Here is a 14,627-nt window from a genome sequence, read left to right as displayed (position 1 = left end):
AGTGATGGTGGATTGTGACTTTCTCCTGCTGACCACCGAGTGCTGCCAACAATGCTCTGTGTTCGATCAAACCTCCTGTGGCGACGCTCGCACACGCTACTGAAAGCAGCGAGAACCACCGTTTCTCCTCGATTTCTCCACACAACATCGTCGACCGAGAAGGAAGAATCAATCTCGAGCCAGGTCACAGAGCGAGCCACCGTTGCCGATTTTCTTGCTGGAAATGCCACGGCTCGTAACAGCGCTGGTAAGTGATCCTCTACAATTCTTGGAAAAAAAAATCGTTAACTCTCTCTCTCTCTTTTTTTTTTTTTTTTTAAACAATTCCAGAGTATGTTGTATCTCGCCTTGATGACCTCGTCAACTGGGGACGTAAGAGCTCGATCTGGCCTCTTTCTTTTGGTCTCGCTTGTTGTGCAGTCGAAATGATGCAGTTTGGTATGTGAAAACCGTGAAAAATTTCTCAAAACCTCTTAACTTCCTATTCATAAAAATAATTTCGGTGTCTTGATGCAGCTGGTTCGAGATACGACATTGAGCGCATGGGAATGGTGTATCGAGGTTCTCCTCGCCAAACAGACGTCATGATCGTGGCTGGAACACTGACCAACAAGATGGCACCGGCCATGCGTCGCGTGTACGATCAGATGCCCGAGCCACGCTACGTCGTCTCCATGGGCAGTTGTGCCAATGGTGGTGGCTACTACCACTACTCGTACGCTGTGGTGCGTGGTTGCAACCGTATCGTGCCAGTCGACATCTATGTTCCTGGGTGCCCACCAACGGCTGAAGCACTTCTCTTTGGACTCATGCAACTCCAGAAGAAGATCAAGGGGAACAAGTCCCTGCTACTAAAGGTGAGGAAGTAGCCAATTTCTGGGCTTCTTTATCCCTCAGTAGTTCGAGGCAGTGCTCTTACAATAAAATAAAAAATTGTACTGGGCTTCACAGAAGCACATAATAATCATTGCAATATACCGATCCACAATAATAAATTATTCAATTATTTTGCTGTATTGTTTTGCTGTATTGCAAGGGTCAGGATGGCAGTGGTGTGAGATTGACCCTATCACGCCACTGGCTTGGGTTCGAAGCCCACTGCTGCAGAGAAGGCTGGTGACTACTGGTATCATCCAAGCTGGGTTCTTTTAGCCAACCAAATATAGCCGGCGAGGGCAAGACCAACCTGAGCAGCAGTTTTGTTGGGTTCTGAAAGAAAACATAGAACTAAATTTGGACGAACACAAAATAAAGAGTCTAACCCCCAGAACCACCAACGTCGAGGCACCTTCACACCAGTCAACTGGTAAGAAATCAATACAGTAATTACGGGGACAATTTTATTTTTTACGGACTTTTATGAAAGCCAATAATAAATTATTAAATAAATACAATGCTATAATAATTGTATTATATTTATTTTTTCAGAGCACTGGTTCGAGGAGAGGCAGCAAGTGGCTTCAAACGCCCGCTTGGTTGGATGAATCGCCTGTTTTTCTTTCGATTTAACTTCGAATTCGTCGATCGTCCACTATTTTGGAAAAATTGTAGTTTCTGCTGCGAGAAGATCATCGTTAAAATTTGAGCTTCACGCGAAAGTTGAGCATCTACTTGCATCCATTCATTTTTCAAAGTGGCGATGAATAAGTGAAGTTGTGCATTCATACCTGGAAGACAGCAGTGCTTAGTCCAGGCCTCCAATTCTCCTTGCGACGCATGCATGAGATCATTAAGTGACCCAGTTGGCAATCGATTATACAGTTCTGCTAATGGTTCATGAGCATCTCTCATCACAATCTTCCATAACAAGTCTAAGGACTTATTTCTCCGGTTGTCGTGAGTTACCGGTGCTAGAACATGAAGAAACGTGTTGAGAACAACAAAATCACACCTCTCCGTTGTTGCAACCCACAACGATTTGGTCGGATCGAATAGGTTGATTTCTGCTTCCTTCTGAGAGCTCTCACGCGATTCCAGACGTAAATCTCTAGCCATAGTGTTTTTTTCATAGTGGTTATGCCCACAGCTGGAACATTTAACTGAGATTTGATTCCTTTCCGATCTCATAGCCAAACACCGCTCACACAAATGGTGGTTCCGTACACAGTGGAATGAAGTGTATGCATTACGTTGCACCAAAGCTTTTACTCCAGATTGGACGTTGTTATCTGTCGAGATTAGTAGATACTCAACGCGATCTTTTTCTTGTAAGATATCGATCGATCGCTGTCTTTGATGAGACGAAAACGTGGTCGATGGAGATAACCTCACAACATTGCCAGCGTATAATAACGCAAGGTATTCGCGAGATATCATGTGAGCTTCGTAGACTTCATGTATTCGCTGAACCTCTATTTTCATACGTGAGTAAAGTGAAAAATACGTTGATAATTGATTCAAAACGAGAAGCGTCTGTGTTGGTAGTGGCGCGTATAAATCCACAAAATCCGGAGCTTCTTCAGCCAGCCACTGGTTAATTTGCTCCAAGTTAAGTAAACTCAACGGGAGATTATATCGTTTTGCAAGAGTGTAAAGCTGCTTGTTCGGCACTCGCCACGTCCAAATATCATTTCGAATAAGCAGTAAAAATGCCGAGGAAATATCTTGAGCAGATTTTGTCGAGGATTCTTCTCCTTCTTCAGTCTGAATGGCATTACGGATGTGATGAAGAACTCGACAATTAAGTCGAGGCATAATCTCACATTCCAAGCTCTCGCGCTTGACAATTCTCGATCGATACGCCGATAAAAACCATTTCGCCTTCGCAGAACGCCACTGGTTTAATCCTGCTGTCTCACGCTCTGCGATCATTTTGCGCGTCTGATCCTCGTTTTGCACATAACGCAGCCAACTGAGCCAAGTGAGTTGTAGTAGAGTTTGAAGCTTTCGAGCCGCGATTTCTTTCGCCTGTCGCTTCACTTTCATCCAGAGTAGATCTTGCTTTGCGGTACATGACGTTCGAGCTTTAACATCCAAGTACAAACGCGAAATTCGTCTACCTGCTCGCCTACGACGGAGCAGATACAGCTGGAACTTTGCTTGTTGAATGTGATACAGACCCGCGATAGTCCGTGCGCTTGCGTCCCACATTTTCTGGCTACGAGTTAACCACGCAGCGTGCATCCGATCGTAGCATAACTCCTTAGATTGAAGCATCCTGTCGATATAAAACAATTCACAAGTGAGGTACTCCGTTTTGCGACGATATTATGGCCATAATTACCGAGTGTAAGTCTGTCGTTGACGCTGTTGCTCTCGTATCTGTTCCATTCGACAGTGGACGCCTCGAAATAACGCCTGAATCACTCTGGCAGCGACGTGCACCACCGGTTCTTTTTCTCTTATTTCCTGTAGCTCTTTTTCGAGATCACGGGCTAGTTCTTCAAGCTCTACCACTTCGTTTTGGTAGTTTTTAACATACTTGATGGCGTCTTTGAGAAGAGCACTACTGTCCCGAGCAGTTCTACCTTTGCTAGTGAGGTTTGCGATCTCTTTTTCTTTTTCGGATATTTTATCTCGAATGATTTCCATATCGAGTCGAACCTGTTGAAGCTCTTGCTGAATATCATCACATTTCAAATGAAACGCTTCACGATCACTTCGAAGGCGCTCCGCCTTTGACAAAAGTCCCGCGATGTACAAGGCAAGGTCGATCCTGCATTATCAAAGGAAAGGATAATGAGTTAGAATTAGTGCATATTCCTAAACTAATAGGTCATCATGTACTCACTTGTGCTTTCTGACAAAGTGACCCCGAAATGTTTTTTGAATTATCACTGCGCTCTTTCGAAATCGCGATACACCTGCACGAATATAGTTAACATGTTAGTAAACGAGATCGTGTTAGGCAATGGTGGTTTGACGTTGCACCTTGTCTGTTTTTCCACTTCTGTATCATCCTGACTTTGGCGAGAATGCGTTTCTGCAGCAAATGTCTGTACCAAAACTATCAGACTGAATCCCCGTTATCAACGTTCTGTATTTACCAACCTGCGCCATCGCCTCTGAATCGTTTTGATTCGAGCAACTTGAATTTCCCTGAATGGAATCAATAGGTCAGAGATTTTATTACTACACACACTTGATTAAATAGTCTACCTCAAATACTGTTTCCGTGGAGACGGCAACGAGCTATCCGTCCACCCCCTAAGTTGCTGTCGTTCTTGTTGTTCGGAGACGACGCGAACGAGTTGCTTTAACGCTTCCTGCTTCAGTGACGGCGCTAGTACCTGACCACGCATAGCAGCCACCAGACGACGACATCGTTGCAAGTCTTCATTCAGCGAAGTCTCATTACCCGACATGGATATTTCCCGAAATACAACTCGCGAAAAATACATATAAGGTCAAAACGGTTTATTTTAGTGTTATTTCGATTGCAAAACTCATCACATGGCTGTTTGGCTCATTTAACACGAACATCCTCACAGATCTTGGCGGATATACTCAAAAGGTTACACCTTAAAGGAAAAGCTCGCGCGACGTCATGGCTTCCAGCTCGGATGGGATACTTGATCGTCTCCTTACATGTCCTCGTCTTCCTCCTTCCATTGGGATAGTGTTCTGGTTACCGGTAGTGGCATTTGCAATAGCTTCGAGATATTCAGGCTCCAGTTCCGGCTGCGATCCTCCGAATTCCAGGTAACTCGGCAGCGACGAGCGTTCACTATCACAATATTCCGACAAGAGTTCAGACAATGAAGGAGGCTTGCTGTACTGGCGTTGCGGTGGGTCGTTTTGCGTGACCATACTCTCCGACAGTCCATTGTTCGTGTTGGTAAGGTCTGAGTACGCTTCTGCCTCATTCTGGCGACTAATTGAGTACGTTCGCACGAATGAAGACTCGGAATCCGTTCCTCGAGCTCTGCCTTGAGTGCCTTGATATTGATTCGACATGGAACTCTGCCAGTCGATTTGAGACGACGAGTTGGAAGACTGACTCTCGCTATCATCGTCGTCTACGTGTTGCACGTCCTCCAAGTGAAGAGGAGAGAGTAGGTCACTCAAACGAGGCTCTGGGGCGTACTCGACACCTCCGTTCTCTGACGGTTCCTCTGTCCAATGTTGGAGATCAGTGAACGAGCTTCGAGCACCGTCAACGTCGTCCTTACGCATTAAATGTGGGAGGTCAGTGAAGTCCATGTCGCTGAATGTGTCCGAGGCCACTCCATACATGGAATTGGGACGCGAGATCATGTTGGACACCTCGTTACTCTCCATACTGCCGTACGCAGCACCAGACGTGTCCGACTTGAGCTGTACATGCGTCGTACTTGTGGATTCCCGTTGGAATTGCGCAGGCGGTTGAGTGTCTTCGTGTTTGCTGTCTGAATCTTCCGAGCTTTCCACCACATCAACCGGTAGTTTTGGTGCATCTCTCGGTCCAAGAGAATTCATCTGGAAGGCCTGGAAAGCGCTGGAAGTGAGATCGGATAGATCTCTGTACTCGTGAGTATCTTCACTCTTCTGCTTTCGCTCCTTGGTAGGCAAACTCGGAGCGTACGTATCTTCTCGACGGTGTTTCTTAGAATTTGGTCGTCGTTGACGTCTTGGAGTGGGGAACAGTTCGTCGTGTCTGAAAACTTGCAGTGGAGAGCCGTAGATCGACGGCGGGCGGTCGTCACTCACAGTTCGTCGCAATGGAGGGGGGATACCTACGTCGTGGTGAAGACGACGAGTATCCGAGATGGTTCCTCGACTGTATGGTGCATCGTGGCTGTGACTGCGTTCAATCTCCCGAGCGTAGACTTCCATCATCTTAGCCAATGCCGCTTGTCTTATTTCCTCTGTAACATGTAGACTAGGACCGCGTTCTTCTTCGTATAACCTCATGGCTGACATGGCTAACCGGAAAGCTTCATCGTTTCGGTCTTCCAAGTCGTCACTTCGATGTCTCCGTCGAGTTGTAAAGGCTCCTGCGATATTCGAATCACTTAGAGAAGTGTAAGGAGATTCCAACTCCGATCCAGCGAGTTGGCGACGAACAGGGGGGTCAGAGCCTGCCCCAATACCAGACGAACGGAATCTGGCCGCCATCGTGGGTTCAAAGTCAACTGTATGACGATGTTGGCCACCACTCAACAGAGCATTACGAGCGTCAAAGTACTGCTGAGTGCGTCTCTGACTCTCAAAGGCGTCTCGTTCTTCGCTATCGTGTCGACTACGGAATCCAGCCTCGCGACGTCGAGGAATGTGTCGAAACTCGTGAGAACTTCTTGATCTAGATCTAGAACGTCCGTCATCTGATAGCTCAGATCTAGACACACCGCGGCCAGAATTATTAGAACGGAAGCTGGTTAACCCGTCTGGTCCGATACGTCCGATAGCACCTGTACCATAGTATTCTTCACCGTGTTCGGAACTTAACCGAAGCGAATCTCCCGACTCACTGCGTACGAATCCATGCGCACGAGGCCTTGTAGGTGGATCACACTGTTCAATAGCGTACTGCTGCATTTTATTCGCTCGTTCAACGTTTTCACGACGCATTTGCTCTTCATATTGCAGTTGTTTGCGCATCTGCTCGCTCTTACTGGGGGGTAAGCCTAGTTCATCGTCATCTTCCATATCGTCCTCTTTGTTCTGCTCTTCCCACGGAGCCAAGTCGCTTGCACCCAAAGGAGTATCAACCGGTAAAGTTTCACCTGAAGCGCTGTTCATACCAAGCAGAGATTTGGCGTTTGTGTTGAATCTCCGTTCTTCTTGAATTCTTGACGCATTAAACTCGTCACTGGTTTTCTTCAACATCTCCTCAAACTCCCTATTCATACGCTTAGCCTCCTCCATATCAGCGAGTCCATTGGCATCCTCATTCTCCAAATAATACTCGTTCTCGTCAATAGAATGATGTCGGTTCTCCAGAATAATCATCGACTCATCATACATAGGGTGGATCACACTGTCATCAAGTTTCTTAGCTCCAGTGTGTTCGTCCTCGATAATCCGACCCGAATCATCCATCATGGGTACACTCGTACCATACACCACCGACTCGGAACATTCCAAACAGATCCGCACCTTTTTAGGACCTACTCCAGCGTAATCCAGCATGAACTCATTGCCACAAGCGTTGCAGACTACTTTCCCACACTTCCGACAGAGCCGTCGACGGTGGAAAAGCCCAAAGCGCGTTTCACAGAGCTGGCAATGCGTGACTCCCTCTTTGGCAGGCAATTCCAAGTCTCCTAGTAATTTTTCTTGTGTTAATCTTTGCAATTGAAAGTGGTGGTTCACTTGTGCAATATTCTTGATTCGGCGCTTCATAACCAGAATTTTGAGCCAATTTGGGGCATTTCCCTTAATGTCCACGTGTAATGTATGCACTGCATCCACACAGCCTTTCTCAGCTGACTCGGTGAAGATATATCCGGACCGATAGAAGCTGCCACGCACTAGACCGTGGCTCCTATTTAAGGGTGGACAGAATGGCAGGCGAATCGAGTGGATACTTCTCACCCAGCCTCGTCGCTTTGTGTTAGTGTCAATAAACTCGTCGTGGCACTCGATGTAACAAAAATCGCGGTGTCGAGTGAGTTTACTCGGAGATTCCACTGCTGTCCACTTGACGGCGACGTAATGTTTCGGGTTTTCCGGAGTGGGGGTGGCTAGTGTCAGCAAGGTCTTCTGATCCAGCAAGTCCTTACCTACGGTTTGTGCAAAACCTGATAACTTTTCGGGGGTATCGAGCTTGAAAAAATCGGAGATTTCATCGATCGTTGCATGAATTTTGCAAGATCCTCGCAAGTAGGTAAGTGCCTTTGCATCTTGTTGCATATCACTGGTGCCAGAGTTGTCGACACCCTGGAAAACGTCCACACCGTCTTCCGATGACAAATGTAACCATTTCATAGGTCCATCGTCCTGTCTTGAGTAATACACGACTTCTTTACAAGCGTGTTTGGCGAGTCCTAGTAGATATTTGTTCTCCTTGGCGCTGAGTTGCGGTACCGGGAAAAAGTCGTCGGGTAGTGGCAATTTGCCGGGAATGTAGCCTTCTGCGGAGCTGTTGTAGCCATGTTTCAAGTTAGCACAGTTGGTCGAGTTGGCCATGGAGGAATCCATGTCATGCCGAGCTGAGCCCCGGCCAGAGCGTCCGGAGCGTCCTGATCGACCCGAACGCGACGTCGAGTGCGCCGAGCCCCGAACGAGGTCGGGTGCGCCGAAGCTTGCCATTCTGGGTAGGCCACTTGGCGCCAGACGGTTAGAGGCAGGTGGTAGGGCAACCACCTACACCTGAGGGTCTCGGTGGGTCTTCCGGCACTCGTTAACTACCTTTGCCGGTTCACAACCGACAACGGACAATTGCAACCTCAACAGGTTAGGAACACGAAGCCAAGTGAGGAAATTGGCACGAAGCGGACGCCGATCCCTGCGCGAGATGCAAAGAGCCAGTTACACGGAAGGCGACAGGTTTGCACAAGTGGAGGCGCTTGTTGACTGGCAACCGGAAGACACTTGACAGGCAGTCGGACCGAGCCGAACTGCGTTGTGCCTCGAGGTCGGCGCGGCGGTGACGGCCAGGTAGGAAAGCGAGTGCAGTCTCGAGCGTTCTTCGCTCCGCGTTGTGGAGGCGGACGTGCACCATGAAATGTTGAGGTGCCGCAGAGCCGGGTCGGAAGTGCCCATCCTTCCGGTCATTGCGCACCGCTTCAGATCGCTTTTCGACCTATGAGCGAATTTAGCGACGAGTTTTAGCCACTAAACAGCGAAACCCTGTGAAGCGCGTTTCTTGACACGCCAAAGTTGATGCACCTGGTTTTTACAACTGTAAAAATCGATGTCACTACAGGTGCACGAGGAAGAACGAGGAAGAATGGCCTGTTCACGCTGGGTGCATGCATTACATGTCAGGCAATGCCTGACAGCCATCACTGCCGCGTGGCAGAAGGATGGCCAAGGTATTTGAAGCGCGCTTTCTGGAGGCCAACTCAAGCGACAGTATTTTTTGCGATTTGGCACAGCAGACGGCCCATTCCTGTTCGCTCCGAAGGTTTTTGCTTTCGAGACGTCGATGATGTCCATCGTAGTGATCCAGACGCTGGTTTGGGGCAATGCGATGCGAGCGCGTGCAACGACAACGATAACTTTGCAACGTGAGCGGACATGATAGGCTGCCCGGTGCTGCTGGCTTGACGAGTTGTGTATCCGGACGTCTCGCAATAATGCCGGTTGAGACTCGAGTCGAGTCGTCGACAATGACAACCAGAATGCGTACGCTTCGGGGTGTTGTGTGAGTCGCCAATTGCATTGGCTGGCTCGCACTGGCCGAGTCGGTTGTCGACCGCTACATCGTAGCGACAGCCTCCCCGAAAAAAGTTCCGTGTCGGATTGACATGCCGGAACGGGAAGGCACGTCAGCATGTTGAAGTACCATTCCGACCACCTTGCTGGCACACCGAGAGATTGCTTGTTTCCTCACTTGGACAACAGATATATTACTTGGTACCAACACCAGTCAAATACGAAGACTGGAGACTATCTACATGCAGTCGCTAGGTCGACGACATACACACTGTAACTACAGTACGCCTTACGATTCCTGGGGCGTGGGGCTGCTGATCCATTTGCCGTCGAATAGAACAGTGCCGGCGGCCTTGGTAGGAGTTGCAACAGTGCCGCACTTGCAGCTAGGCTTGACTGTGCCGTTCTCCATATACTCGGGTGACCCGCAGTGGTCACAGAACCCCGGACCATGTCGGGGCGAACTCACGACCGACGCAATGTCGGACGCGTCCTTACTGGGGCGTGCCGGGACCCACTCGCCTTGAGACGTTTCCATTAGCTCCACATCTTCTCCGGCAGTCTGATCAAGTGCCTTATTAGCACGGAGCCGAGCCTGTTTGCGCTCGGCAGCGATATCCAGCTGCTGCTGTCTTTGCTCCTGTAGATATCGCTCTTTTGCCGCTATAGATGTCTGGGAGTCGACTGAAAACTGGCTGCTCGGTGGCTCGTCATCACGCGGTTGTTGACGGTGGCGACGTAGATTCTCCAGCTCCTTTTGGCGCTGCTGAATCTGCTGTAACACCGACGCAGCTGGTTGACGTTGCTTCACTGACTCGGATCGACGGATCGGAGACTCTAGAGACTGTTGTCGACGACGAGCCTGTTCCTCTTGATAATGGGCCATCTCCTCGAAGTCTGACTGCTGACGACGACGTGCCTGTTCCTCCTGGTATCGGGCCTGTTCTTCGAACTCCTGCATCTGCTGTCGCTGCTCGGGATTAAACTGTCTTTGGTGTTGGATCTCGTTCGTAGACTCCTGTTTCCAATGGTTAAACAGATCAACCATCTCCTGTTTCTTAACTGCCGACGCAGCCACCGACGCACGCTTCTGCTGCGTCTTGCGATCATCGTCACTAACACGTCGCTTATCCTTTCTCGGAGACGCGACTGGAGATAGCGGTCCTTGTGGTCGGATAACGGGCTGTTCTTCAGCCTCACTGGCACGCTGCTGGTCTTGCCACCAACGCGTTAGATCCGTGGTAGTGCGGATCTCGCCCAAGTCATCGATCGTGTGCTCTTCATAGTCCGTCAAGTCACTGTCGCGATAGTCCGATGACAATCGTGCACCGGCCTCTGCTGTGAGTCGGACGACCTCTTCTCCTTCGTTGTCGCTGGGTTCCTGGTTGCTACTGAGCTCCGACGACATAAAGGACGGGTACCGGTCGATCGGTTGATGCACTGGTTTCTCACTCTCACTCGTGGGAACGCTTCGTGCTTGGTGCTGAGGCTTTAATTCCGGCTCAGGTTCTTCCTTCTCTTGCTGCTCCACCACTCTAGAAGACGGGACACGACTCATAGCCTGCTCCTTTTCGCGTTTTTCGCGTTTTTCGCGCTCACGTTCCTCGCGTAAAAACAGTTTTTGGGCCAGCTCCTGTTCGTCTGGGATTAAACTAGAGTCGCGGTCGTACACCTGCATCTCGTCCCATAGCTGAACACGCCGACTGAGCTCTGTGGCACGAATCTCTAAGTCACGCTTGATCTCGTCCTGCTGAGCGAAGAATGATGCAGCGTCGCTGGGTCGGTCAAGCATAGACAACGAGCGTCTCCGTTCCCGCTGCGGTGGGTCCAATAAACCCGGGTGCGTGACACCTTCCACTTCCGTTGTGGGCTCCTTGCCGTGCCCTCTAATGGGGTACGTGCCGGCACGTGTCGTGTGTGCCGAAATGTGCGACTGCTTGGCTTCTGCGGAACACACGGTGCAGATACGCACCTTAGTGCGTCCTACCACTGGAACGTCAAGCCACCAGTCGTCGCTGCATCGTCGACACACGCCCTCTCCACATTTACGGCATACATAGCGCTTGGACTTGGTCGACATATTGGTGATCGACGCCAGTGTATCTCTCAGTCCTCCGGCAGTCACAAACTCACGGAAACACAAGTTACAGCTGCCTCGCGTGCGCTTTTTCGCTGGGATATCCAAATCTCCAAGTAGCGGACTGCTACTCAACCGCTGTTGTTGCAGCAGCTTGTCCACAGTCGCTAGAGCTGCTACGCGCTGCGCTAGGAATGTAGGCTGCAGTAGTTCCAGCGCCATTTTGCCTTTCAAGTCCAGCTCCACTGTGTACGTCACGCTGAGCACTCCCGGTTCGTCCGTCTCCACTGCTGTAAGTCCAGATCTGTAGATACTCGCACGTACAATACCGTGCTCCTTCTCCAGCGACGGACAGCATGGAAGCTTTAATGAGTGCAGTGAACGGACCCATCCGCGTCTTCCTCGCGCATCTGTAAACTCCTTTTGACACTCCAAGTAGCAGAAGTCTCTGTTCCTAAAGAACCTGGAGGGCGACGCCACTAGTGCCCACTTGACGCCCACATATCTGCGTGGCTGTTGTCCAGAGGGAGATACGAGTGTATACAGAGTAGCGTGTTGCACTAAATCGGCGTTGAACAGCAACAAATGGTCCGCAGCTTCTCGACTCGAGTCCAGTTTGAACAACAGCGCGAATTCCTCGATACTCGCGTGCACGTCGTCACTAATGGCGCGCACACACGTGGCGTCTTTGGCTTCACTGACGTCTCGAGCAGCACCGCGAAGCACGTGGATATTGCCCGGCGCGCCTCGAGGCCGTTGCGCCGGACGCCACAACACGCTGCCGGGTTCGTCCTGCGCTAATGTGTCCTTGATCAGAGCGTTGGACGTCTCATTGGCCACACGCACCAAGTGCTTCTTCATACGCGGCTCCAGATCCGGGCGAGGGAAGAGCTCGTCCACTGGAGGCAGCGTAGGCTCCGAGTGGGACTTTGCCGAGGCCACGGACGGAGGCGGTGCCGGCCGCGACATATTACGCGTCATAGTGTGCGGAATAGGCATGGTGGCCGGTGGCATGACGCTGTGACCGCGGTTCGGACGCACGTCGGACGCCGCGGGCTTAGGCGAGGGTCGCGCGCTGGCGCTGCGCGTGCGCAGGCCGTCGAAGCGCATGACGTCCTTCCGACGGTCAAGAGAATACTGAAGTGATACACTGGCTGGATAGGCCCCCGAAAACGTTGTTGCGTTGTACGCGAGATCCGGCATTCGAGCGCGCTAAAACAGGGCGGGAGTGATTGTTTTGTCGAAAAGGTGGAGGGTAGACTGGACGACTGTATGTGCGACCAGCGAGGCTGAAATTGTAATTCGGTGCTAGACGCGCTATAAAAGAACGGAGTCCTCCACTGCAGTCCCAAAAACCATGGTGCTTATGTTAGAGTATTGCGCTATGCTGTTCTACATATCCTGTGTGGGTAGAGTTTGAAGAGCGAGGGTAGGGAGACAGCGGCCACCTGGTGTTGTTGACATTCCCCATCCAAGCCATTTTCTTCCGCGATCCTACATACAGGTAGATCCCACACCAAATTGATGTATGAATGGTGTGGCATTATTCCTTTTGTAAGTACGGCCTTTTTTGCGCGCGTCCAGTTTTGACTTTCGTTGAGTATGGAGTGGCAAGCCGAGAAGGAGGTGCTGTTGGCGACGATTCGTAGGCAAGAGCAGGAGGCTGCGACCCTCGCCAAGCGCTTTAAGCTGCTGCAACAGACGCTCAAGGAGCAACAGAAACTGCTGGACAGGTACCAGCACGCGCTCAGCTCCGCGAAGAGCTCCACTTTAAAGACCCAGCAAACTGCCACAACAGTTGACAGAACAAGTAACAATATCAAAACCAGTGGGGAATCTACGAGTATTGTCAAAACGAAGGAGCCCACATCTTCGACGTGGGTGAAGAAGAAGACAGCGAGATCATTGGACCTAGAGACTATTGATGAAATCCCAGCATCAATTCCAGTGAAGGAGGTTCAGGAGAATAACGAGAAGAAAACTGTATTCAAGACTACACTAAAGAGACGAGATGGGCTGGCAGCTACATGGGCAGAGGAGAAGCGGAGGACGCTTAAGAAATCCAAGTGGGAGCAAACGTTGGAGCTAACAGCTTCAGGTGCCAACAAGGAGAACGTGCGGACTGGACAGACGACCGACAAGCGGAGTGGCTTCGCTTATGTTGAAGTGGTGCGGAACCGAGAGGAGAGGAAGGCTCTACCCGGACATGACTGCATGGAATGCAAGAAGTACTACGATGCGCTGGGTGGACTCGATGCGGTAGACGCTGCGGCGCACAAGAATAAGTGCTCGCGTCATCGGGCGAGGTTCGAGCCGTACCAGACACCGGATGACTTTTGGAGACTGAGCTTTCCAGACTCAGAGCCCGAACCAAGATCACCTTCAATAGTGTGAGGTCTGCGTATGTACACGAGCCAATATGACACAAATAATAACGTAAGTAACAGACATCGTCAAACTTCGATAAAGGATACGACTTCCAGCAGTAGAAATCAAAAGAACGTTGCTATTCACTTTTTCCTCAGTATCGTTCAACAGGTTAAGGTTTGCTTAAGCGTCACGTAAGAAAATAAAGGATCAATAACGTCACGCTTCTCTTCTTGAAGGACCACCTGACCGTGCTTAGTCATTTTGAGAGAGGCTCGTAGACGATACTTCCTTTAAGAAAATGCATGGCCTCAGCCGAGTTAGTTGATTCAAAAGTCCACTTTTTCTTCGCGGCACGCGGCAAAGAGTATGAGAGTCTCGAGTCGATTCACGTCAATGAATAGTTGCTGATTAGTAGGTAGTCATTGGTTCAATATCAACCGGAAACGCTTTGTCCGACACGACACGATCTGCATGATGGATGACCTGTCAAGCAACCACCTAAACGGAGAATGGGCTGCAACGCAGCGTTGAATATATCTGACCAACAAACTTCTTGCACGAGATTTTGAAGCGAACGCGATCGATCAACGCCCCCAACCATAAAATGGCCTGATATTAAATGACATTTTTTGTTGAGATATAATATTATGGTCTACCAGTCGATACGACGTCTGTTGCACTCATGTAGTGATTAATTGATTCTTCTACCTGCCAGAGTCATCTCAAAGAGATAATTTCGTTCAGCACTCGGTTCAGCAATAAGTTTTGCTTATCACATATTTTTGGCGAGTTGCTGACCAAACGTGGCGTTTTCAATGGTTGTGCAATTTTTCTTGGATATGGTTGAATATGATCATTTTTTCGACATTACTAGAAGTTTGTATAAAGTGTAGCAGCCAATAGAATTAAACTTGCCAATTTTAAACCAATCATTCGACGT

General features: G+C 49.7%; 6 protein-coding genes across 6 annotated transcripts; 3 read left to right on the top strand and 3 right to left on the bottom strand.

Moving 5' to 3' along the window:
• Window positions 1–51: 51 nt before the first annotated feature.
• Window positions 52–869, top strand: PPTG_18756 (NADH dehydrogenase [ubiquinone] iron-sulfur protein 7, mitochondrial; the record flags this gene model as incomplete). The annotated part of the gene is made up of 3 exons (XM_008916994.1): window positions 52–247; window positions 331–438; window positions 517–869. 3 exons carry the CDS (start codon window positions 52–54, stop codon window positions 867–869), a joined length of 657 nt encoding a protein of 218 aa, XP_008915242.1.
• Window positions 870–2,312: 1,443 nt separating this feature from the next.
• PPTG_18755 (hypothetical protein) lies at window positions 2,313–4,304 on the bottom strand (the record flags this gene model as incomplete). Its single annotated transcript, XM_008916993.1, has 7 exons — window positions 2,313–2,351; window positions 2,404–3,157; window positions 3,224–3,655; window positions 3,731–3,803; window positions 3,871–3,935; window positions 3,991–4,038; window positions 4,099–4,304. The coding sequence occupies 7 exons, from the start codon at window positions 4,302–4,304 to the stop codon at window positions 2,313–2,315; spliced, it is 1,617 nt and encodes a 538-aa protein (XP_008915241.1).
• Window positions 4,305–4,339: 35 nt separating this feature from the next.
• PPTG_18754 (hypothetical protein) lies at window positions 4,340–8,658 on the bottom strand. Its single transcript, XM_008916992.1, has one exon. The coding sequence runs from the start codon at window positions 8,170–8,172 to the stop codon at window positions 4,462–4,464; it is 3,711 nt and encodes a 1,236-aa protein (XP_008915240.1). The 5' UTR covers window positions 8,173–8,658; the 3' UTR covers window positions 4,340–4,461.
• A 230-nt stretch (window positions 8,659–8,888) lies between these two features.
• PPTG_24414 (hypothetical protein) lies at window positions 8,889–9,106 on the top strand (the record flags this gene model as incomplete). Its single annotated transcript, XM_008917003.1, has 2 exons — window positions 8,889–8,937; window positions 8,964–9,106. 2 exons carry the CDS (start codon window positions 8,889–8,891, stop codon window positions 9,104–9,106), a joined length of 192 nt encoding a protein of 63 aa, XP_008915251.1.
• A 296-nt stretch (window positions 9,107–9,402) lies between these two features.
• On the bottom strand, window positions 9,403–12,543 carry PPTG_18753 (hypothetical protein). Its single transcript, XM_008916991.1, has one exon. It carries the CDS (start codon window positions 12,518–12,520, stop codon window positions 9,530–9,532), a length of 2,991 nt encoding a protein of 996 aa, XP_008915239.1. The 5' UTR covers window positions 12,521–12,543; the 3' UTR covers window positions 9,403–9,529.
• Window positions 12,544–12,810: 267 nt separating this feature from the next.
• Window positions 12,811–14,002, top strand: PPTG_18752 (hypothetical protein). The gene has a single exon (XM_008916990.1). It carries the CDS (start codon window positions 12,920–12,922, stop codon window positions 13,709–13,711), a length of 792 nt encoding a protein of 263 aa, XP_008915238.1. The 5' UTR covers window positions 12,811–12,919; the 3' UTR covers window positions 13,712–14,002.
• Window positions 14,003–14,627: the final 625 nt, after the last annotated feature.

This window comes from Phytophthora parasitica (assembly GCF_000247585.1).
Source record: "Phytophthora parasitica INRA-310 unplaced genomic scaffold supercont2.92, whole genome shotgun sequence".
Taxonomy (NCBI): domain Eukaryota; phylum Oomycota; class Peronosporomycetes; order Peronosporales; family Peronosporaceae; genus Phytophthora; species Phytophthora nicotianae.
Note: the sequence above shows the minus strand (reverse complement) of the source record. Positions and strands in the feature narration are given on the sequence as shown.

Coding starts and splice junctions, on each gene's coding strand:
- PPTG_18752 (XM_008916990.1), top strand. CDS start 12,920: ATGGAGTGGCAAGCCGAGAAGGAGGTGCTGTTGGCGACGATTCGTAGG.
- PPTG_18754 (XM_008916992.1), bottom strand. CDS start 8,172: ATGGCAAGCTTCGGCGCACCCGACCTCGTTCGGGGCTCGGCGCACTCG.
- PPTG_18753 (XM_008916991.1), bottom strand. CDS start 12,520: ATGCCGGATCTCGCGTACAACGCAACAACGTTTTCGGGGGCCTATCCA.